Source organism: Onychomys torridus, chromosome 6 (genome assembly GCF_903995425.1).
Source record: "Onychomys torridus chromosome 6, mOncTor1.1, whole genome shotgun sequence".
Lineage (NCBI taxonomy): Eukaryota > Metazoa > Chordata > Mammalia > Rodentia > Cricetidae > Onychomys > Onychomys torridus.
In genome coordinates, this window is record NC_050448.1 from 97522725 (window position 1) to 97547090 (window position 24366).

A 24366-nucleotide genomic window follows, 5' to 3' on the forward strand; every position below is an offset into this window, starting at 1 on the left:
AGCCTATGTCCACCATGACCCCACTCCCTCGCCTCCCCAAGCTGGAGAGTGAGAGGCTTGAGTATGTGTGTCATTTTGATGACTTGCATATTTGGACCGCCTTGGACAGCTGGGGTAGCATGGTCTCTGTTAACTCTTTGGGGATAAGGGCCCATCACCATTTCTAGGACCCTTGTACCCCTGAACCTAGTCACATGAAGAAATTAATGCCAGACCCTGGAGTCAAACAATTTTTAGGCACACAGGCCTTTTCGTGGGGGACCTATCCCTTGGCCAGTAGTGTTTCCTCTGCCTCTTGGTTTGGAATTAAGTCTCCAACTCTCTACACCTTTGTGATTATCTGCAGTGCCTGGTCCTGGATAAGTTTGAAAGCTATGATGATGAAGCTCAGCTCATCCAACGAGCCCTGTCTCTCCTGGAGGAAAACAGGTTCTGGGCTGGAGTGGTATTCCCTGACATGTATCCCTGGACCAGCTTCCTACCTCCCCACGTGAAGTACAAGATTCGGATGGACATAGATGTGGTAGAGAAGACCAATAAGATCAAAGACAGGTGAGGATGGTTCAGTTAGGATTTGCAGGGTTTCTCACAAATGCATGGGGAATTATATTTGGTAGAATGGAGGATTAAGTGTAAATGCAGCCTATAAATCAAAGGAAGGTAAATTAAATAGGAGGAAGTATGATTTGAGCAGATCCAAGTAGATAAAGCAATCGCCTTGTGACTCATAGTCATTCCTGAGTTAATACTGTGGTCCAAAGTAGGACTAGATATTCTGGGAACATTTAGGACAATGGTTCTCAAGCTGTGGTCGCCATCCCTTTGGAGGTCTAACAACCTTTTCACAGGGGTTGCATATCAGATGTCTCACGTATCAGATACTTGTAATGTGATTCATAACAGTAGCAAAATTAGAGTTAAGAAGTAGCAACAAAAATAATTGTATGGTTGGGGTCACCATAACATGAGGAGCTGTATTAAAGGGCCACCCCATTAGGAAGGTTGAGAACCACTGATTTAGGAGAAAGTTTCAAGAGATTAAGTTCTAAGGTAAGTTGGGCTCATAAAGTGAGTGGGTTGCCCATCCCTACTTACATCCTTTCTCCCTTCATCCTGTGTCTTTTTAGGTACTGGGATTCTGGTCCTAGGGCGGATCCTGTGGAAGACCTCCGGTACATCTGGGGAGGCTTTGCCTATCTACAGGACATGGTTGAACATGGAATCACCAGGAGTCAGACCCAGGCAAAGGTTCCCATTGGAATCTATCTCCAGCAGATGCCTTATCCTTGTTTTGTGGATGACTCGTGAGTCCCAGGCCTCTATCTTCCTCCCGGAGCGGAAGTGCTCTCAAGGCTTCAGTGTCTTCTGAAGGAACCTCAGGGACTGGGACCAGACTGGGGGAATAGGGTTCTAACTGAAGAAGCTTCTGGCCTCATACATACTCCAGACAGAATCAGAGGAGAAAGAAAAATAGTAGAGTGTTGGGGTACACAAGGGACATTGAAGGTTAAACAATAGGAGTTGAGGCTGAAGGGGGGGATGCTGGCTGTTTAAATTTCCACTTCGTAGTATGTTTGGTATGTGGAAGGGTTAGGGTCAGAGCGTTCGCCCACTGATTGCCAGATCAGCAGATTTGGACTGTATGGCAAGCAGGTCTGGTTCCTAAGAGCCTCAGAATAATGCAGCTCCTTCCCTAATTAACATTCCTATGATGTATGTTTGGTGAAAAGGTAGAGGAGTGTTGGATAAGCTCTGGCCTCCTCTGACCTCCCCCATCCTAAAGCCTGTCCATCTGTTGGCTAGTAGCATGCTAAGCAAACAGCCTACTGTTGTGTTGAAAATAGATTTTTGGAGTGGTGGAGAAAGGGACAGAAAAGAAGAGGTGCTGATTACCATGGTAGATGGGGTCAGAAACACTCCCGTGCTATAGTTGGCTTAGGAATTTAGCTCCTGGGGTGTCAGGAACACGGGGTAAGTCACTATAGCCCTTGTGTGTGGCTGTGGGCTTCAGGAAGCAGAGACAGCAAAACGTAAAGGAAAGAGGCCAGTTGCCAGATGGAGAGGTTGTAAAATAAAGCCTAGCGTGCGCACAGGAAAGCAGCTCTCAACACTGTGGCCCCATCCGTTCTCCAGCTTTGTGGAAGGCAGCAGAGATAACAGTGCCTGTTGAGCCATTAGTTTTCCTCTGGATAAGAAGCAGAGATGAGAAGTAGAGCCAAGGGCAAAAGCCCAGGTCCACTTTCGGGTTAGAAGGGGAGGAGCTGGCAGGGAAAAGGGTGGGTGTGGAGAGGCAGTAGGAATTGGGGTCATTCAATATGGGAGAGTCCTCTGGCGGCCAGCTCTAGAAGTGCGTGCTTTTTGGTAGTTGGGCTCTCTCCCTAGGGCCATTTTGAGTGAAACTGTCCTCCCACGTTGGCACTGGGCCCTTCCTGTGACAACACCCAACAGTTTCAATAGATAATAATCCCAAGGGCTTTACTAATGCACCATCCCCAGGGAAAACCTGTAAAGCTACCCCTAACTTGATTCCTTCCTGTCAAATCCATCTTGCTTGCTGAGAACATATCCCAGGATGGACTACTCCACTGGCTGATGGAACCAGTGACTATTGAATCACTAATTTGTCCCAATCACAACCTATGGAACTGGTTGGTCTATAGTCTTTCCCATGAGCCTTTACGGGGAAGGTCTATGCTATGTAACAGAGTTGGTATGGTTTTCTTCCTACACTTTCTGTATAGAGCATTCATCTGGGCTGTCTGGAAAGACACCATCTTGCTCTAAAGAAAAAGTGGCTAATGTGAAAGGTATTTTTAAAAGTCCAACCTAGCAAAGGTCCCGTGATCTATTTTTCTCCTTTCCTTTCCTTTCCTTTCCTTTCCTTTCCTTTCCTTTCCTTTCCTTTCCTTTCCTTTCCTTTCCTTTCCTTTCCTTTCCTTTCCTTTCCCTTCCCTTCCCTTCCCTTCCCTTCCCTTCCCTTCCCTTCCCTTCCCTTCCCTTCCCTTCCCTTCAGACTTCATTCTCATCTCTTCACTCAGTAAATATTTACTCCATCTCTACCAGGCCCAGAATGCTCTGTTCTGCTTCTCTTCTCTCACTTTAGTTTTATGATCATCCTGAACCGCTGTTTCCCCATCTTCATGGTGCTGGCATGGATCTACTCTGTCTCCATGACTGTTAAGAGCATTGTCTTGGAAAAGGAACTGAGACTGAAGGAGACCTTGAAAAACCAAGGTGTCTCTAATGCTGTGATTTGGTGTACCTGGTTCCTGGACAGCTTCTCCATCATGTCAATGAGCATCTTCCTCCTGACACTATTCATCATGGTAAGCCCGGTGGAGAAGACCCTGACATTTTAAAAATGGTTTCTTTGTTCCTGCCCTCCTCCGGTTAATGTGTGTGTGTGCCTGGACGAGTTATCTGAGCAAGGCAGGTAGCTTCCCAGCTTTTCCAACCAGGTAGGACACTTGGAGAGCCAGCTTCCCATCCCCCCCAAAGGAACCATTGTATAGTGGCATCTTCCATATTCCTCTTCTAAGGAAGTCACTCACTGCCTACATAGATTGTCAGTCTATTTCATGACCACTTAGAGAGGCTGCTATTACCAAAGCCCAGTATGGGACTGTTGTGTGTTCAAACGTTGCCTTTTCTTTCAAAGGCAGACATGAGTCTAAAGAGTGTTACTTAGAATTACCATTCCAATATCTGGCTACAGTTAGAATGAGGCAAACACTGCTGGTGGTATGAGAAGAAAAATCTGGATAATTTGCCTGTCATCCCCATGGCCAGGCCGTTAGCTTCACCAAGTAACATCCTTCTGCTGGCAAAGATCTCCAAGGACTCTGTTTTAAAGGATGGAATTTGGAACCCGACCTTTCTCAGTGATAAGGAGTCTTTATTGCCATAAAGTATGTGATTCTATCTTCTGCAAGTCCATGACTCCTCTGCAAGCTAGAACTGAAAATAAAACACTGTTCCACAATATACTGCTAGCCTGTATAATTTATATTTTTAGCTCCTTCATAGAAGTTTTTTGGACTTGTTGAATATGACTACACACATTTGATAATTTTCGATGTTTTATTGGATGGACGCTGGTTCCTGCTATAGGTTCAGCAAGCTTGTTCAACTTCATGACTGTCATCATATTGGGTGACACTGCAGTGGGCAGGACTGGATGAGAGTCTCCCATCCCATGTTGGATCATGGCTCCCTGACCTAAGAATGTCCCATCATAGATCCAACTCACCAGTACATACTCGTTTAATCCAAATCCCGCCTTTGTCCTCTACTAAAATATCCTCAACCTAGTGCATACTATCTTTGCTATTACACTATGACCCAGTGAGCTATGGTACGAATCAAACCCCGTGTTAGAGACCCCTCAAAACAATGTTGAGGTGGAGGTCATTCTCTTCCAACAACCTCACCCCACCCAGCATGGCTTGATGTTTACAAAGGATACCAAAGTTCTGAGGAGGTAGAGGAGCAGCCACTCCCTCCTTATCCACCAGAGGCCCTCTGCTCTGCCCCATACCTGAGCCTGTCCCTTTCCCCAGTAGATGTTTTGTATCCTTAGAATGAAAGGGCTCGGTGAGTAAACATCTGGATGAATGGCGGAGCTTGCCCTGACTTCTTACTGATAAGTGACACTGAGGTCTGTCTTCCTAAGAATGGGTGTTTAGGACTTCAAAGCTTTTAGGACGTGAGGTAAAGAATGTTCACCCAGAGCTTCTAGCACAGAGAAGCTCCTCCTTGTGGGAACCAGAACGCCGTCCCAACAATGACGGAAACAGAACTTTCCACACCAAAATAAGGTTTTCCTTTGAATGAGTCCCCGTTTTGTTGTTGTTCTTGCATATCCCTTCCTCCCCAGCACCGCTGTGCAGGAAAGAAGCTGGGAACAGGGACAATGGGAAGGCTCCATTGTTAGTCTACAGGGAGCAGAGAGGAACGTGGCCGGTAGAGGAAGCTGGGAAATGGTGAGGCTGGCTGAGTGACTGGCAGCCCTGTTTGAAAACCACCAAAAGCCCACAGTCTAGATATTTGCAGGACTTTGCTCTGGGCTCACATAAGAAGTTGAATTCATTCTACAGAGAACGGTAACAACTCTCCAATTGTGACCTTTTTTTAGATTCCCTCAGACTTCGGTTCGCTTTAAGTGTGGCTCCTGTCCATTCCTCCCTTTTGGCTATCTTCCCCTCCTCTCTTTTTCAGTCTGTTCCTTCAATGCCCAACAGGCACGAGATCATGAAGGAGAAGTGGCAGCTATAGGAGATAAGGAGAACATTAGTTCCGCTTGGTTCTCACCGGCTCGGGACAGATAGCATTAATTGGTCTGTCGCTTTTCTACTGAGAGGAAAGCAGCGATTCAGGGATTCCATGTCTGTAGAGCCCATTCATGACATGGGGCCCAAAAGATGGAAGGACACGGAGGAAAATGCAGGAAGGGGAGAGCACAAGGACTTTGGGTCTCTGGGGTGCTGTGCTGTGTGACATGCCTGTGGTCCTCATTACATCACAACTCAACTATGTCCCATTGGATAGATGGAGGTGGCCAAGTGAGTATCTACTCAGAGGCCTGAGACACGCTCCCAGAATTCTACCCCCTGTACCTTTGTGTTCCTGAGAAAAGATCGGGAGGAACTCTATGTATTTGGGAATGCAGAATTTGGACGGCGCAACCATGCTGGCCTCGTCACAGGACTTACAGTAAAGGAGATGAAGAAGGTCTAACACAGCTGAACATCTCGGTCTATCCCACAGTGTAATCGGGCAGCAGCTTGTTCAGAAAAAGTCACTAGTTTGTAGTTTCTTCTACATAGACCATGGGAAAGACACTGAATCTTGTCCATAGATTCTCTGAAAAGCACAGCCTTCATGGATGAGGAGGACCAGTCCCTTCCAAAGGCTCTGGATCTGTTACTGATGCCTCCACCTGTGTGAGCGGCAGACCTCAGGAAGCCGGAGGTGGTCAGGCAGCAGGCAGAGCCCTGGGCAAAGGGTCAGGCTTGTTTGAATGGACTTCTCTTTGTGGTTGTAGGGTGCTGGTGATACCCTATGACCTAACACCCAGGTCTTCCTTGCCTGAACACAATACGATGTCCTTCCCACTGTGAACTTGCTGAGTCGACCGTAATTACTGTCAAAAGATAAACTTGGGCACATTAAGATTTTTAAATATTTTTATGCTTTGAAAGTTTCATACATTTCTATATTGATAATATCCATCTACTACTACCTCCAGCCCTCCTTAGTGCACCCCATTCCATGAACCTCCCAGCTTCATGTCCTCTTTTTTATTTTACTTCTATGTAATATTCACGAGTGTACTTAGTGATACCTATATGCACATGGATGTGTGAACTTCCACTGGGACTTGAACGACCCACCAGCAGCCAGACCCCCAAAGGACAGTGACTGACCTTCTCTCAGTATCCCTCACTGCCAACAGCTCTTCTGATGGGGTGGTCCCTCTGGGTCTCCCTTCCCTATCCATGCTGGAACGTTGTTTCTGTCTTGTGTAGGGTTCCACAGCCCCTGTGTGGTAATATGTGCAGCAGCCTCATTGTCTCCAGAAGGCACTTCACAGTTCTCCCATCAGCCAGCTCTTCCATTCCTCACATCCCCTCAGCCATGAAGTTCCCTGAGCCTCGGACAGTGCGGGGGGGTGGGGTGGGTGGGTGGGTGGGTGGGTGGGTGGGGGAGGGGGGGTTGGGGGTCGACCCACCCACAGCTGAGCACTCAGAGTTGTTTATACTTGGCACATTGACCAGTTATGAGTCTCTGCATTAATCACTTACCCACAGCAAAGGAAGCTTCTCAGACCAAAGCTGAGGGCAACACAAATCTATGGCTACAAACATAATTATTTCGAACACAGTTTGATAAAAATGACTTCTTATGAAAATGACAGTAGATTCTTACCCTGGGCCTATTACCACCCCATCATGGGCTTTTGACCAGTTTTATAGTACCAAACATCAGTGGTTCATGAACCAGGCAACTCTAGGCCATAAGTGGCTCAGGACTCCACTAAAGGCATGGGGAATTCCACATGACAAAGGAAGTTTCAATTGGTTAAAGTCCCCATATAAAGCTTAGTTGGCAGTTGCTGACTGGGTTAAATTACTTGGCAGTTGGGTTTTGGTTTACTGGTTTAGGAGTCCAGAACACTGGAGCTGACTCAGCCTACTGGTTTCCCAGTTAAGTTTTTTAAAATAAAACAATAGTGTTGCCTAATGGGCATGGGCAAGACAAAAGAACTCAGTACATTTGAGTGTGCACGCGGAAGTTCAAACACTAGCAACCTGCTGCGGGAGCCCTTCTAGGGCAGCAGAAGGCTCCTGAAGGCCTCATTGCACACAGGAAGCTCCTTGAGTGGGACCCCGCCTCTGGGTACGAGTGGGAATTACTGATCCATAATCTCTTTGGTTTCAGCATGGGAGAATCCTCCACTACAGTGACCCCTTCATCCTCTTCCTGTTTCTGCTGGCCTTCTCCACGGCAACGATCATGCAATGCTTCCTGCTCAGTACGTTCTTCTCCAAGGCCAGCCTCGCAGCAGCCTGCAGTGGGGTCATCTACTTCACCCTCTACCTACCCCACATTCTGTGCTTTGCCTGGCAGGACCGGCTGACGGCCAACCTGAAGACGATTGTGGTGAGGCTTACCCCTAGCCTGTCCTATAGATTTCCTCTGATGGCTCTGTAGCCTCTTGGCCTGCTCTCTGAGAAGGTCCCCTTTGCCTTTTGACTCAAGAGGACACAGGTTGAAAGGCTAATACAAAGGTTAGGAGCCAGAGTAAAAGCAGCTTTCCCTGGAGCAGTGAAGTAGTCACACCTCCCCTAGACCTGCTTGAGGAATGTGCCCTGGGAAAGGACTGGAGAACCAAGTCAGCTCCTGGCTTCCTTTGTTTCTGTGTGAGAGAAGAGCCAGGCAGCCCATCCCTTCACTCTTCTTTTCTTCCTGCTCGAGGAGAATCAGATGAGAGGAAGCCCCCCTCCCCCTTACTGCCTGCCCTCTCAGAAAGAAGGTTGCATCCATTAAAACGGGACTCGTTTTTCCAAAAGAAACTGGATCAGAGAATCTCTGTCTTTCCTGCGTTCTAACAGCGCTCACAAAAGAGGATGCAGAAATGAGTCCCCACCATTAGGCTCTCTGGCTGAGAGAAGACTCTAGAAGCTGGCTGGTGATGCCTTGAGAGACCTCTTAGTTCAGGATTCCCATATAAATATAGGTCTGTTTTCTAATGGTTTTCCAGTGGGCCATTTCTACCCTCTCATTAGCCAGTGTTAATCAGCCCCAGTCCTACAGGGGACAGTTTTCTGGCCCTCCAGAATCTCCCAGTCTCCGTGTTACGTCAGTGAGGACTACTGCCTGCCTCTCTGCTGGCAGAATCTGTTCTCAGGACTCCAACTCTGGTGCATCTGCCTTTTATTATTTCTCATGTTCAATAAGAAGTTAATTGCCCCTATTTATAGCACTTAGTTTTCTGAGATGGTCACAATGGGTAATAGTGAGAAACTCTTGTGACTCAGGCTGTGGGTGATTTTGGTAATCGTCAGGTTGTTGTGTGGTACCGGGAAGCCACAGTTAGCTTCTTGGACCTACCAGAAAGCTTCAGGTCTGGCAACTACAGATAAGAGCTGGGTCGAGCTAATTTTAAATGTGTGTGTGTGTGTGTGTGTGTGTGTGTGTGTGTACATATAGCAAAAGGGTTTCTTACTTTGGTGAGAGATAGTCTGAACTCTATCCAGGGTCCTCCAAATTACAGGGAACCTCTGGCAAGGGCAAGTATGCTCTGATGTGTCAGAGGCCACCCATGGCGACTTGGCGGGCCACTCTCTCTTCAAATTTCCTGCTGCACTGTTTCTAGCCAGTGGACTACTTTCTGCACAGAGAATCAAAGAGGACTTTGCGTCCTTGCTGGCTATAGGAAAATGGGGACTTTGAGCTCCTTTCTTGCGGAAGCCTCACAAAGTAGCTCATTTGGCATCTTCGTTCTGCCCAGAGCTGTGTGGTCTTCTGAAAGTGGAAGGCAGAGGGGGAGGTAGGAAGGAGACCAGGAGGACCTTCATTCCTTCAGAGTCTTGTATGTGGACCACTTCTTTACCATCCCCTTACAGCCTAGCTGTATTCTATGGAACAGGTGAGAGGTGGCTCCCGAGGCATAGGTGGGAATTTCTGAGGCCTGCCAGGCATTTCCGGAATTCTCTTCCCATCAGAAGACGCCTGTAAGCCCTCCCTGAGTAGCCTTACTCTCAGACACAGCACAGACCCTCCTTGGCCCTCCTCCCTCCCCGCCTTTGTGGACTCCTGGGCTCCACTGTCCTCTCTCTCCATTGCTGTCCTCCTCTGCTCACTGCAGAGCCTGCTTTCTCCCGTGGCCTTTGGCTTCGGCACTGAGTACCTGGTCCGCTTCGAAGAGCAAGGCCTGGGGCTGCAGTGGGACAACATTGGGAAGAGTCCCATGGAAGGAGATGAGTTCAGTTTCCTGCTGTCCATGGAGATGATGCTTCTTGATGCCGCTCTGTACGGGTTGCTTGCCTGGTACCTTGACCAGGTTTTCCCAGGTAAGCAAGGAGAAGTCAGGCTGCTTCATCTCCCATGGTCCAGGGAATGCATTTCTTCAGATGCAGAGGTCTGTCTGGCCCAATCTTCTTGTTTAAGCTTGATTCCCCTGCCGCCACCACCACCACCACCACACACACAAGCTATTTGAACATAAGCTCTCAGGGCTAGCACCTGAATTTACATCTAGAAGTTAAAACTCCACCAGCAAATTATTGCCTCCCCTTTAGAAATAGGTCTAGCATTGGAGCTGGGGAGAAGTTAAAAGTACTTGTTGTGCAAGCATGAGGACCTGAGTTCGAGTCCCCATAACCCACATAAAAGATGGGCATGTCTGCAAGTGACTGTAACCCTAGCACTGGGAAATGGAGACAAGTGGATCCCAGGAACTCTTTAGCCAGCCAACCTGGTCAGAACGGCAAGCTTCCAGTTCAGCAACTGATCCTGGCTCTGAGGACTCAGGTGTGGGGTAATAAAGGAAGGCAGCTCCTCTCTACCCTCTGCATACATGCTCGTGAGTGCATACCCATACACATGTGTGTTCACTATACACTTGTGTGCACGTGCATGCGTGTGCACACACACAGACACAGGCAGAGACAGGCAGGGAGAGAGGAGACTGGGAAACTGGTCTAGAATCGGCTTCCAAGTCACCACCCATCCACCTTCCCATTCCAAGCCTCCTTCCACCATGACCACGGAGTCCTCACAGTAGGCAGATGGAATGTTTTGCAATCCCACCATGACCACCTGCCACCTTGCCTTCCTCACAGTAGGCAGATGGAGTGTTTTGCAATCCTACCATGACCACCTGCCACCTTGCCCTCCTCACAGTAGGCAGATGATGTGTTTTGCAATGTAGGCCAGATGGTCTCAACCTCTGTTCATGGTCCTTTCCCCTCATTCAGAGTAAAACCCAGTGTCCTAACTCAGGCCTACCAATGCTTCCTCATCTGCCTTTCTGCTGCCCTCTTTCTGCATCTCCTGTTTTCCCTCCCCCCTAAGTCTCTCAGCTCCCCCACCACAGCCTCCCCACTAATGTTCAACACACCAAGCACACTTCCAGGGCTGGACCTTCACACCTGCTGTTTTCACTAGCAGGGCCCTTCACCCCAGGCTATTCCTCCTCTCTGCTGGCTTCCTCACTCTGCTCAGGTCTCTGTTCAAATGTCACTTTATCACAGGGATCTTTCTAGATTGAAGATTACTGGGTCTTATCATGGTATGACCAATATTCCCTCCGTGGCCCTAACCCTTTACCCTACTTTTTAATTTTTTTTTAAGCACTCCTCACCACCTGACATGATGTAACCTTATGTATGTATGTGTTTATCAACTTACCACCCTTCCTAGGGGATGAGCCCACGAGCAGGCACATGGCCTGTTTATTTCGCAGTGACAGCCTGGAAGCCCTGACTACTGCTTGGTATTTCATAGACACCAAATCACTATCTAATTTACCTGAAGCCTAGAAAATCAGCTACTGGATCAGAATTAGCTATTTGCAAAGTTTTGTATCTGCTTTGGAGACACTCAGATTTTCCTTCAAATTAGCATTTTCTATAGCTAGAGAAGGCCCCTCTTCATCTGAATGGCCTCCACATCAGCCTTCCCTGAACAATGGCATCTGGGTCTAGCTCTTGATGCCCTGGACAAAGCAGACAGGAAAGAGTGAGGATGGGCCCAAAAGAACAAGCTGATGGTCCTCAGAAAGAAGCAAGTGGGGCCAGGTACAGTAGACTGTGAGTTCAAATGCAGCCTGGGTTACAATGAGACCCTGTCAGAAACAGAGAACCAATCAATCAAACAACACAAATGTGCAGCAATCCTGGCTGGGAAAAGGTGGCTAGGCTAAGTCCAGAGGCTTGGGTCTGTGTCCCACCTGAAGGAGGACATGTTTCTAGAGATGTTATAACAAGGACTGTGTATAGTATGGCTTAAAATAATAGAGGATTTTTTGTTTTTTGTTTTTTTAATCTCATTGTCTGAAAGCTAGAAATCAAAAATGAAGCTATTGGGAAGACCATGCTGCCTATAAAACCAAGCTTCTGGAGGATTTTGATCCTCTGGCTTCCCTTGAATTCAGGCACATCACTCCAATCCTCCACCTTCATGTGGCATTTCCCCTGTGTGCTGGTTTTCATGAGGCTGTCTTATGAAGACTCTGTGTGGTGGTCACCCTACTCCAGTATGACCCCACCTAACTTAACTAAGCACATCTACCTTCTAAATAATACCACATTTGAGATATGAGGTTGGGACTCGCTTGGACACTAAATGGGTGTTTTCTCAAACATCATCAAATTCCCAGTCACTAACCATTGAATTCTACTCTGAGACTAGCCAGAGGTAGAGGCAATCCTGTAAGACCTCCCTCCATTCAGATGCTAACACTTTACAAAGTGCTCTCTTTTCAATTATGGCTTTATTGATGGTTATAACTCAAGAACAGCCATAAGGTGAGGAATGGGGACAGAAATGAAATGGTCTGGAGCAGCCTTCTCTGGACCACCACCAACCAGCACTGAAATGTGGTCGCCAGTCCAGAATCTCTTCAAATCCTCTTCCTGAGGTTCTGGAGTTGTCTGCCGCCCCTTAATCTTTGGAGATCAGAGATTGGGCTGAAAGGTTTCTCTCTTCTCATTTGGTCTTTCTGGTGAGCAATACTCAAATGTGATGTGATCTTTCTGCTCCCCTATGAGCCATTTCAATAGCATTAGCTTAGATACAGTAGAAAAAATATTCCATGAATAACAAAGAATAGTACTCTTATTACTTGGGAAATTTCAAGGGCAGTAGAGCTCTGTGGCCTGCACTGAACTGGGAACAATGAGCACATATACTTTATATGGTATCACTGACATCAACATTGATCCCTTTCTTAGAGAGTGACCTAAGCAAGACACTTGAACTTACTCAGCCTATTGTTTGTTTGTGTGTTTTGTGTCACTGGAAAGAGATCTAATAAGTAAAAATTAGTTGGGTTGGAATAAGGATTTGTACATTATTTTAGCCAAGCTAAAGTTTTCATTTCATCAACAACTATGTGCTGAGCAACCCCTAGGTAGCCACATTCTGGGAACCAGGACATTTAGAAAAGATCGATCTGGGGCTGAGGATGTAGTTCAGTGGTGGAGTGCTTCTTTGGGATGCACAATGTCCTCAGACCCATCTTAGTACAGAGGACAGAGAAAGCCCACGTGGGCTGGGAGATGACTCAATGGACAAAATCTTTCACCACACCTGATGACCTGAGCTCAGCTTCCAAACCCACATTAAAAAGCTGCATACACATCGGCACACATTGGTAATCCAAGCAGTCCTGTGGGAAATGGTAGGAGGGGACAGGAGACTAGGTGCAGCAGCAGAAAGGGGGGTGGGGCAGACTATGTCTTAAAACACAGTAGATAGATAAATAAATAAATAAATAAATAAATAAATAAACAAACAAACACAGTAGAGAGAGAGAATGGATGACTTAAAAATCACCCTGCGACCTCCAGATATGCACAGTGACATGTGAACCTATGATCACACACACACACACACACACACACACACACACACACACACACACACTAAAACTCTAAAGAATATAAAATATCCAGGCTTACCCTTGAATCAGTCTTGCAGTGACGAAAGCCATGACTATTTCAGTCAAGAACCAGCATGCGCTGCTTTTCCAGAGGATGCATGTTCAGTTCCCAGCACCAATTTCAGGTGGCTCACAACACTCTACAACTCTAGCTCCAGGGGATCTGACCCTTTAGGCCTCAGAGTGCACCTACACTCACATACACATACTCACATGTAGACATACACAATCACACACAATTTAAAAAATAAGAAAAGGGAAAAATGAGCAATGTCCATGTTTCTATTTAAAATAAAAATCAACATTTTTTTTCTGTTTTTTCTAGACAGAGTTTCCCTGTGTAGCCCTGGCTGTCCTGGAACTCACTCTGTAGATCAGGCTGGCCTTGAACTCACAGAGATCCACTTGCTTCTGTCTCCTGAGTGCTGGGATTAAAGGTATGCTCACCATCTCCTGGCAAAAATCAACATTTTAAGGGAAACAAAAGTGGCAAAGAGAACTGAGCCAGAAAGTTGGGAGCCCTTTTTCCTTCAAATACAGCTGAATCCAGGAGAATGTGAGGAGTTAGAACAGTGACTTTGGAGTCTGATTGCCTGTGTTAGAATTCTCGAATTTTCACATAATTAGCTACGGACTGGGGCAAGATAGCTCAAAGTTAGTGCATCCTTCAGACTAATATTACCACCCAACTCCTAGGGTTGTTTTCAGAATCCAGTGATGTAACATATGGGAAGTGTAAAATATGCCCGTTATATAAATAGAGTCCAGCAAATGTTTGCGATCAGCAGTATTATTGTTTTCTGGTAACTGCTAAAACATGGCATGATTTAATTCTTTAATAACATTTATTTCTTGGAAAACTGATGTCAACCAAGATCATCATTGTTAGTGTTGTTGGTAACACCCAAAAAGCAACCATGGTGTTTTGATTATAAACTTACTGAAAGAAGCAGTCTGTCAGCCTGTGGGTCCCCATGTAATGGCTTGTGACTATCAATACCTGGAGCTATAATTTGAGATTTGGATTGGATATATCATAGAGCTTACATGATGTGGGGGGATGGGGCTCACTGTTTTCTTTTTCTTTGCATTCCTGTTCTCAGGAAACTATGGAACGCCCCTCCCCTGGTACTTCCTCCTACAGGAGTCTTACTGGCTTGGGGGTGAAGGTAAGTTGGGCTTTTTTTGTTGATGTTGTTGTTGTTTTGTTGATGTTGTTTTTACATTAAAACAGCCAGGTGGTGGTCGCACATGACTTTAATCCCAGCACTCAGGAGGCAGAGTCTCTGTAAATTCGAGGCCAGCCCACTCTACAGAGTAAGCTCCAGGACAGGTGAAGCTACACAAAGAAACCCTGTCCCAAAAAACCAAAAAAAAAAAAGAAAAAAAAATACTAAAACAAAATGACAACAACAGAAATGCTTCAGGATTGAAACTAGTTCCTTGGGGGTATGTGCAAGATGTGGGGAAGGTGCCAAGGGGGCCTTTATGTCAAGTATGTGATTCCTGCCCCTGCGGTGGGCGAGCAGGACATTACGGCAGAATGGGCCCCACAAGCTTGCCTTTGATGAATCACAGAGCCAGAGCGAAAGGCGGAAAGTCGACAGTTCGTCCTGGGGGTGGGGGTGGGGGTTACATGCCTGTTGAAAGGGGGTTGCACCATTTGAGGAGTCAATATCTTTCTCCTACCTTGAAAGCAGAGATCCAGGAATCTCTGGGAGCTTGGCCTTCATCTCCCCCCACACACACACCTCCTCCTCAGCCATCGGTCTCCACACTCTGGAAGCACACAGTAATTCACTCTCTGAAGACGAGGCTGAAGCTGCGCTGTCGACCCCCCAAGTCAGAGACTACCACAGCTCTCTAGCCGGAGAAGGAAGCCAAAAGGACATTTGCTGACAGGGCCTCTGAAATACAATTTGTCTTTCTTCCTAAACAAAACAGGAGGCCAAGAGAGTTCTAGAAATCATAAGAAAACCCTTAGATCATAGTCTTTTGGAGTTCTGAGAAGGCAGAGAGACTCTAGAGCTATGAGCCACAGTCTTCCCTATAACTGGGAGGTTCAGGAAGGGAAAACAAACAAACAAACAAACAAACAAAAAAAAAACACTTTCAAGTGTTTGAACTCACCTCTCACCTATCCACACTTCGTTTTGAACTACTATTCCTGGGCTAGGGTTTATCAATCCTTTAAGCACTAACACAGATATTTAGTTCTTTAGGGGCTTAATCTGGAGTCTTTAAAAGGCTTGTATGGATTTTTGTTTGACATTTTAAGGGTCATCCCCCCCCCCAGTTATTTTTCTTTGTATACATTTTTGATAGTTCAAGCAGTGTTTTGACAGCCCAGTGTTTTTCCATTATATTGTTTTATGCATCGTATGTATTTACAAACCTTTAAACATCTACTCTAATAAAGTTATCAGCCCATCATAAATAGGAATGTTTAACACAGGAGTGCCCCTGGAATGTTCTTAATGTTAGTGAACATCAGGGCTTGCGCTCTTTTGTCCCCTCTATTATCCTAAGAGGTACTCTGCTATTCAAGAAAAAAAAAAAAAAATCCTGAGAAACGTGTTCCTTGAAAATGAGACACATCCACATTTGCTGACAGAAAGGAAATATTTTTCACCTGTCTCATAGGCTAGACGAAATTCAATCCCTCACATTATCTAGATCAGAAAGTGGAGGAGTCACTCCCCAGCTCCTCTTTTCATAGACACAGAAATGGAGCCCCAGAGACATCCATTTCTTACAGAAATCCCACTGGACACGAGGGACAGAATCTAGACCATTTCCCAACAAGGAAGTCACTCCAGTGGTTATGTGGAAAGATATTTGTTCTGGCTGCTTTATTCCACCTGAGGACAGTGTGCTAGGACCCCACAACCTGTGGAGCATAGACTCAAACTGCTTCAGGAAGTGGAGTCGGAAACAGAGCAGGCAGCATGTCTCTGAACTTCTCAGCCTGAGCCTGCTGCTCCTCACTCCTTGCAAATCTAGAGCCCCCCCCCCCCCCCCCCCCGTGGGCTCACACTGAGAAGACCCACAGATGCATGTCCATCTGTGCTTGAACTAGGGCCCTAAGGGCTTGGTGCTGGTGGCTTCCTCTTGCTCCTGCTTCCTCTCTGGCTGAATGACCTTCCTGCTTCTTGCCTTCCCAGGATGTCCTTGACACCCTTTTAGACCAAATGCCAATTAAAAAAAAAAAATCCATTGCGTGTGTGTGTGTGTGTGTGTGTGTGTGTGTGTGTGTGTGAGAGAGAGAGAGAGAGAGAGAGAGAGAGAGAGAGAGAGAGAGAGAGAGAGGAGAGAGAGAGAGAGAGAGAGAGATCACCCTTCACAATCCTGAACACCCACCAACTCCATCCTGGTGTTAACCTCAAGATTCTTGACTGCCCAAATAGGTGGCTTTCTCAAGAGAGCTGTTTCTCAAACTCTGATCTAAGCTAACGACCCATCCTTTCACTATAGGTGGATTATTTGCTCAAGGTTCCCATGACTGACATGTTTTAGGTTGGAGGAGAAAAAAGACCAGGTGGTAGGGTAAAGAAAATTAGCCCATTCCAAATTTAACCCCGAGGCAGACTTTTTATTTGTCTGTTTTGTTTTGTTTTGTTTTGTTTTTTAATCACAATTTCTGACATGGGAAGCCTAGCACATTAAAAAGAAGAGGTTAGGGTTGGGAATGTGACTTGGTGTTAGAGTGCTTGCCTAGCATGCATGAAATTCTGAGTTTGATTCCTGGCTCCCCCTAAAAACAAACACCAGACTAAATGGAAACTCCCCAGCTCCAAGGCTCCAATTACAGAAGTCCCCCTGGGCGGATGAAGATGGTGCAATCAGCTTTGAGTACCCCAGGGCCTGGCAGCAGGTCAGAGCTGGAGGCCATGCAGCAGGCTGGCCTCAGAGCAATTCTGGCTGCACCTGTTGAGGGAGCATCTTCCCCTTGAGGTGGGGACTCATCTGTCCCCTCTACCCCTCTCTCCTTGCCTGTCTTGGCTGAAGAGTAACATAGCCTTCTGGTTGGCTCAGGTTGTTCCACTCGAGAAGAAAGGGCCCTGGAGAAGACTGAACCTTTAACAGAGGAGATGGAGGATCCGGAGCACCCAGGAGGAATTAGTGGTAACACCCCACCCACCCACCAAAAACAGAAAAAATAAATAAATAAATAAATAAATAAGAGCGGAGCGCCAGAGCAAAACCCCAAGACGGGTGAAATGAAGGCCAGGAAGCTGACTCCCCCCCTTGACTGGTGTTAAATATGATGTCCAGCTGCACACGCGGGGAATGAATGGTCCAACCCAGACATTAGTGCATATTTCCTGGAGAAAGCAGATCCCAAGTCTGTAGGGTTTGTGCCCTTGTTAGGCAAATCAATCCCAAGCGAATTGCACGAATGTGCTGACTTCCGAGGATTTAGCCAGAACAATGACTTGGGTCACTGGAACTTGAAGCGGATATGAGCTATAAGGAAAGACAAAAATAAGTGCAGTGAGGGGAAGGAGTCTAGCAGAGATGCCTGCACTTGACTCGAGGTTTACAAACCCTGACTCCATTCACTGCCACCATCAGAAGTCGTTCCCGGCTGTGGAAGTTACCTAATCATTCCTGGGCTGACCAGCAGGGAACATAAGATTTGTGTCCCTGGCTTTTGCTGATGTCGTCTTCCCTCTTGAGCTAGATCTTCGAAGGGTCCTCACCTTTGCGTGTGTGTATTTCTTGGGTTTAGAGAGGCGCACAGGCTCTGGGTTAGCCTGCTGTTGTAACGAGAAGGCCCAGCCTCCAGGCACCGCTCAGGTACCTCTTTGCAAAGCTGACATTGGAGACCTGGGTCCTCACAGAGTTGGTTTGTAGGCAGGGATGCCTCTGGAAGACCCTCCCAGGGTGGTTTGACAAGGCTGAAATGACAGGCAGTGGAGCTGAGGATGCTGGTTCTGTCTCAGCTTTCGGCTGGACCAGGAGGCACAGACAGATGGACAATGCAATGGGATTTGGGGACAGAGCAAGGGAGTCAATCTTTGGAATTCATAGTCTGACAATAGTTATGCTGGGCTCTATAGAGTGACCTGCAGAGAAGATGTGGTAGGGGTTTGGGGAGGAGAGAGCAGGTCAACACTGCAGCAGACAGGAAGCACGGGGAAGGAGGAGCCATGATGAGGAAGAGTGGGCTGTCCTGGAGTGCTGAGGCGTGAGAGTGGGTGCCAGAAACCCAGGAAGAGTCCTATAGACTGAGCCTGAGAGCAAAGGTGGAGCTTGGGGTTAACACACTATCTAGGCAGGAACTATTTCAGATAAGTATGGGCTCTGGGTTTGTACCCCAACTCTGCCCCTTATAAGCCATGTGAACTCAATAGAACAGGTGATGTCTCTCGGTCTTGGGCTTTCTAACCTATTGAAGTGAGCCTAATAATATCTACCCATAGGACTACGGGTGTGGAGTGAGGTAATTCTTGGAAAGCACTGGAAACAGTGCCTAACTCACAGTAAGTGTTAAATCAATGGCCAGTGCAATTATTACCATTGCTATTCTGATCCTCTCTACAAAGCCACAGCCATGTGGGTAGGTGAAATCACAGGCAAGACACGGGACTGAAGAAAGCACTATGATCCTTGAGCATACCCACTACAGTGCTGTGTTTCTACAATGCTCTTTTCCTTTCAAGACTCCTTCTTCGAACGCGAGCTCCCAGGGTTGGTGCCTGGAGTGTGTGTGAAGAACTTGGTAAAGGTTTTTGAGCCCTGTAGCCGGCCTGCTGTGGACCGCCTTAACATCACTTTCTATGAGAACCAGATCACTGCATTCCTGGGTCACAATGGAGCAGGGAAAACCACCACCTTGTGAGTTCTCTAGCAGAGAAGCTGTCTCCATCCCACCCCATGCCATCCCATCCCATCATTCCATCCCATCCCATCATCCCATCCCATCCCATCCTATGCCATCCCATCCCATCCCATCCCATCCCATCTCATCCCATCATCTCATCCCATCCCATCCCACCCCATCCCATCATCCCATCCCATCCCATCCTATGCCATCCCATCCCATCTCATCCCATCCTATGCCATCCCATCCCATCCCATACCATCCCATCCCATCCCATCCCATACCATCCCATCCCATACCATACCATCCCATCCCATCCCATCCCATCCCATCCCATCCCATCCCATGCCATCCCACCCCATCCCATCCCATTCCCTGGCTTCACTCTTCCCAGTAACTTCAGCCAGCTCTTCTCTACTGAATTTTGGTGGAAACAAAACAAAGAAGCACTTATTTTGTGGCCCCAAAAATTTATAAAGCAAGCCAGGTGTGGTGACTCACACCTTTAATCTCTGCACCTGGGAGGGAGAAGCTGGTAAACTCTGTGAGTTCAAGGCTTGCTTGGTCTACATAGTGAGTTCTAGGATAAGCCAGAACTACATAGTGTACATATCCTGTCTTGAATATAACCTCTTCCCAACTACTGCAAAACAAACAAACAAATAAATGTTTTTTTAAAAAAACTCCTAAGAATGCTGCAGTATTCAAAGCCCACTCAAGTTTATTTAATATTCATAAGAAGCAATGAGAGGATTTGGAATAAGTGTATCACTCCCTTTCTGCCACGGAAATAGACATTCAGAGTTTAAGTGACTTTTCCTGAAGCTTCTGAGTTGGATGGCTCAGTAGGTGTATTTATTGGCTAGGTATTCTTGTCACAGACAGTTGCCTCTTGTTTCTAACACCCTAAGTCCACTCCTTAATCCCCATGTCTCCCCTGACACTGTCATCCACAGCGAGGGTAAAGTCATGGCTGCCCGCGTCCAGGGTCTGTAGAACACCACTGTTTTTAAGGAACGTTCCTTTTCCTACCAATTATCAGGATGCTTCAGTGTTGGCATGGGACCTCTGCTGGGGGCTGGTTACATTTCTGAGAAAGTGGAGAGAGAACAGGGGAGTCTACTTGCTGCCTGGCGTAAAACGAAGTGCAGGAAGATCTGAGGCTCTGGGTGGACTTCTCAACCCCACCGTTCCCAAGGGGCCTGAGCGCCACCTGCTGAGAACAGGCAGCCGTCCGGTGGGTGCGTGGGTGGAGGAGGGGTGGGGGTCAGCAAGCCATGTGACGGCAGCCATCAAATCCTTGGCTCCCAGAGCCCCGGGAAAGAACAGCGGTGTACACCCTGCTCTGGAATGTGCTCTTGGGCCTTTCAGTGTGAATGGAATGTGGGGCCGGTGCCATTGTGCTTGGTACTGTTTCCCTCTAGTGGTTGATCAACAAAGGTTTCAGCTTCTAAATACAGGTTCAGATAGCCTGCGATTTTATCAGAACTCAAGACAGAGCTGGGTGTGGCAGACTAGGCCTATCTCCCAGCTAACTCACTTGGTCAGAGAACAGGAAGCTTCTTCCAAGACCCCAGGACCTCTTGAAGACAAACACATTACTTCACCCAGTGCAGAAATTCAACTTCCCCTGGCGTTGAAACATAAGGCTGCTAACACTGGGAATAACATCACATTTTTAAGTTTCACTTCATGCTGGTGCTGTTCTGAAGTACGTTTTGACTCACTTGACCCAGACAACGACCCACGTAGGTAGGGAGGGGCCAATAGGTCTTACTTCACTAAAGAAAGGGGGGAAAATCACAACACAGTTATGGGCTTTTTATGTTTGGGATCCAAGATTAAAATTGTTAGTGGTAATTCCTGTGCCTGACTGCAGTTAATCAATCAGCTGATACACCCTGAATGTGTAGGTGGGTTCAGCTTCTCATCATCATCAGGGTCTTACCTGGACTTTGTAAAGGCAACAACTGGTTTCTCCATAATCAAGGTTGCTTACCCAGATAAAGCAGTGGGCTGTGCTCTCAGCCTCTTTAACTGAGCACAACAGTGACCACAGGGGCTAACCACATCAATAGCCACCAAATGATCACTGTGACCAACCTTCACAGTGGACACTACAACTGACACACAGTAAACAAGACAGTGGCCACTACCGCTGACCACATCAGGGAACACCACAGTGACCACTATGACGGACCTTCATAATGGACACTACCAATGATCACCACAGTGACCACCACAGTGACCATTATGGCTGACCACATTAGTGAACACCACAGTGACCACATGACTGACCACAGCAGTGACCAGGATGGCTGATCATCCTAGCAGGCACTACCACTCACCATCACAGTGATGAGTGAGTGATGGGGTATCTGAAGCTGGGAATCTCTGAGGCTCTTGATACTGGTCTGGTAGATAAAAGGTACAGCAAGAAGGCCCTTGTGGTCCTGGGTACTAGGACCTGAATATAAGCACTGGGGCTAAGTAAGCCCTGTGTGGAAAATGTCTAGGCCCCTCAGCTGATGCAGGTTTGAGTTTGATAGAGAGATGGGACAGGAATTACCACAAGTAATTCCTTTCGACCCTGGAATGGCGTTGCCCTCCTCTCCTGGTGAGTCCTAAAGACCTTCTCTTCTGCCACTTAACCCTGTGTTTGGCAGGTCCATCCTGACAGGGCTGTTGCCCCCAACATCGGGGACTGTGCTCATTGGAGGAAAAGACATTGAAACTAGCCTGGGTGCAATCCGCCAGAGCCTGGGCATGTGTCCCCAGCACAACATCCTGTTCCATCAGTAAGTGAACTGAAGTTGAAGTCCTCCTGGGCAGGGGTGGGCTCTGTGGGAGAGTACTTGCCTGGCATATCCACCACCCCTGGGTTCCATCCCTAGCACCACGGGAAAACATGTCAACTGGAAATGACCCCTGCTGTGGGGGTCAGTTTCATGTCATCTTGACACAAGCTAGAGTCACTGGAGAGAAGGGAGCCTGAGTTGAGAAAATGCCTCTGTAAGATGGGGCTCTGTAGGCAGGCCTGTAGGCCTGTAGGGCATTTTCTTAATTAGTGATGGATGTGGGAGGGCCCAGTCCATTTTGGGTGGTGCCATCCCTGGGCTGGTGGTCCTGGGTTCTATGAGAAGAATGCAGGCTGAGCAAGCCAGTAGGCAGCACTCCATGGCCTCTGCATCAGCTCCTGCCTCCAGCTTGAGTTCCTGCCCTGACTTCCTTTGAAGATCCACAGTGATACGGAAGTGTGAGCCGAATAAACCCTTCCTCTCTAAGTTGCTTTGGTCATGGTGTTTCATCACAGCAATAGTGACCCTAAGCCACCTGTATCCTGTCCTCGCCCGTCCCCGGCACATGTCTTCTCTCCAGCCCAGTGCTTTCACCTGGTCCCCTTGAGAGCTGCTTGGGTAAGAATTGTCCCTCCAAATGTGCTCCTGGTGCTCAGAGCTGTGATGTCTCCAGCCAGAGGAGCGACAGCAGCTTCTTTCTGACCCCCCTAACCGCTTGCCCCCAAATCCTTCCAGGCAGGAACCAGAAAAAGAAGAGCCTTCATTCCTTCTCCACGCTGGGTGCTCAAGACTGCCTTTCGGGGGGCCCTTCACGCTGGTTTGCTTGAATTTTCTTTCTTTTCTCCCTCTCTTCTTCCATCTTCCTCTTCCTTCTCCTTTCCCTCTCTCCCTCCCCTCCTCCTTCTCTCTCTTACCCTACTCTCTTTCCAATCGAAACATATTTTAAGTCCCGACTCCAGTCATTGTGGAGGGAAGGAGGGAGTGAAGGACAGAAGACAGTCACATACAAAGGGAAAAAACAAAACAAAGCAAAACTGTCACTAGACATTTTAATACCCAGAGGCAATTGCTGTCATCACCTCTAGATATGATTCTTCAGAAATTACTCTGCATGTGTAGACGTGCATGGAGACTTAAAAATTATAAAGGAGAGTAAAATTGTACATACATTTCTGTTACCTGACTCCTTGAAAATGGGTTTTCTTTTTAATTATTTTCTTATGTGTCTGGATGTTTTGCCCGAGAAGAGGTCATCAGATGCCCTGGAACTGGAATTACAGACAGTTGTGAGCCACCATGTGGGTACTGGGACTCAAACCCAGGTCCTCGAAGAGCAACCAATGCTCTTAACCACTGAGTCATCTCGCTAGCCCCTAACCGAATATCTTTTCATGTGATTACATATTTCTTTAAAAAGAAATGTCTAATGTCTATATACTGGTCCAATGTACAAATGAACTATTTAAGTAATTTTCTCATTAGATATTTGGGCAGGATTGTTTGGTTGTTTCACTTTTATATCATAAATAATACCACGATGAAAATTTTGATTGCTATTGTCTTAGTTAGGATTTTTTTATTGCTGTGAAGAGACACCATGACCACAGCAACTCTTATAAATAAAAACATTTAATTGAGGTGGCTCGCTTACAGTTTCAGAGGTTCAGTCCATTGTCATCAGGCTGGGGAACATGGTGGTGTGTAGGCAAATGTGGTGCTGGAGCGAGAGTCTTACATCCTTACTCAGAGGCAACTGGAAGTTGGCTGACTGTCACACTGAGTGAAGCTTGAGAAAAGAGACCTCAAAGCTCACCCCCACAGTGACACACTTCCTCCAACAAGACCACACCTCCTAATATGCCAGTCCCTTTGGGGGCCATTTTCTTTCAAACCACCACAGCTGTCTTCATATTCATCTTTATTTTCTTTCTTTTGAGATAGGGCTGGCCTCGAACCCAGAGATCAGCCTGCCTCTGCCTCTGCCTCCCGCGTGCTGGGATTAAAGGCATATACCACCACCCGACTTCATCTTTATTTTCTACGAGAAATTGCTAGAAATGAAATTGCTTAGCCCATTGCTTTTCTCCTCATTCTGTCCCCACAGTCTCACGGTGGCTGAACATATCCTGTTCTACGCCCAGCTGAAAGGGAAGTCCTGGGAGGAGGCCCAGCTGGAGATGGAAGCCATGTTAGAAGACACTGGTCTCCACCACAAGAGAAATGAGGAAGCTCAGGACCTTTCAGGTATTGGAAGGAGATAGAGCCTCATAGGGAGCATCCATTGCCTCTCAGTGCACCTTAGCAGAGGGTGGGGCAGGGCAGTGCTTCTCAACCTGTGGGTCACAACCCCCACAAGGGTTGCATATCAGATATTTACTTTATGACTCATAATGGTAGCAAAATTTCAGTTATGAAGTAGCAATGAAATAATTTTATAGTTGGGGTCACCACAACATGGGGAACTATATTAAAGGGTCACAGCGTTAGGAAGGTTGAGAACCAATGGAGCAGGGCCTTCAAATGGGGGAAAGCTCCTAATACTTCTGTGAAATTAAATGTACAGTCTTCAGATG

At 47.1% G+C, this 24366-nt stretch overlaps 1 protein-coding gene across 1 annotated transcript in view; it reads left to right on the forward strand.

Moving 5' to 3' along the window:
• The window catches only part of Abca4 (ATP binding cassette subfamily A member 4), a 143085-nt gene that overhangs the window by 68680 nt on the left and 50039 nt on the right, over positions 1-24366 (forward strand). The window contains exons 12-21 of the mRNA XM_036190798.1: positions 347-552; positions 1128-1304; positions 3104-3326; positions 7441-7662; positions 9371-9575; positions 14272-14337; positions 17204-17293; positions 18835-19009; positions 21662-21793; positions 23898-24037. Of these exons, the coding sequence (XP_036046691.1) occupies positions 347-552; positions 1128-1304; positions 3104-3326; positions 7441-7662; positions 9371-9575; positions 14272-14337; positions 17204-17293; positions 18835-19009; positions 21662-21793; positions 23898-24037 (1636 nt within the window). The remainder of the gene's footprint in view (positions 1-346; positions 553-1127; positions 1305-3103; positions 3327-7440; positions 7663-9370; positions 9576-14271; positions 14338-17203; positions 17294-18834; positions 19010-21661; positions 21794-23897; positions 24038-24366) is intronic.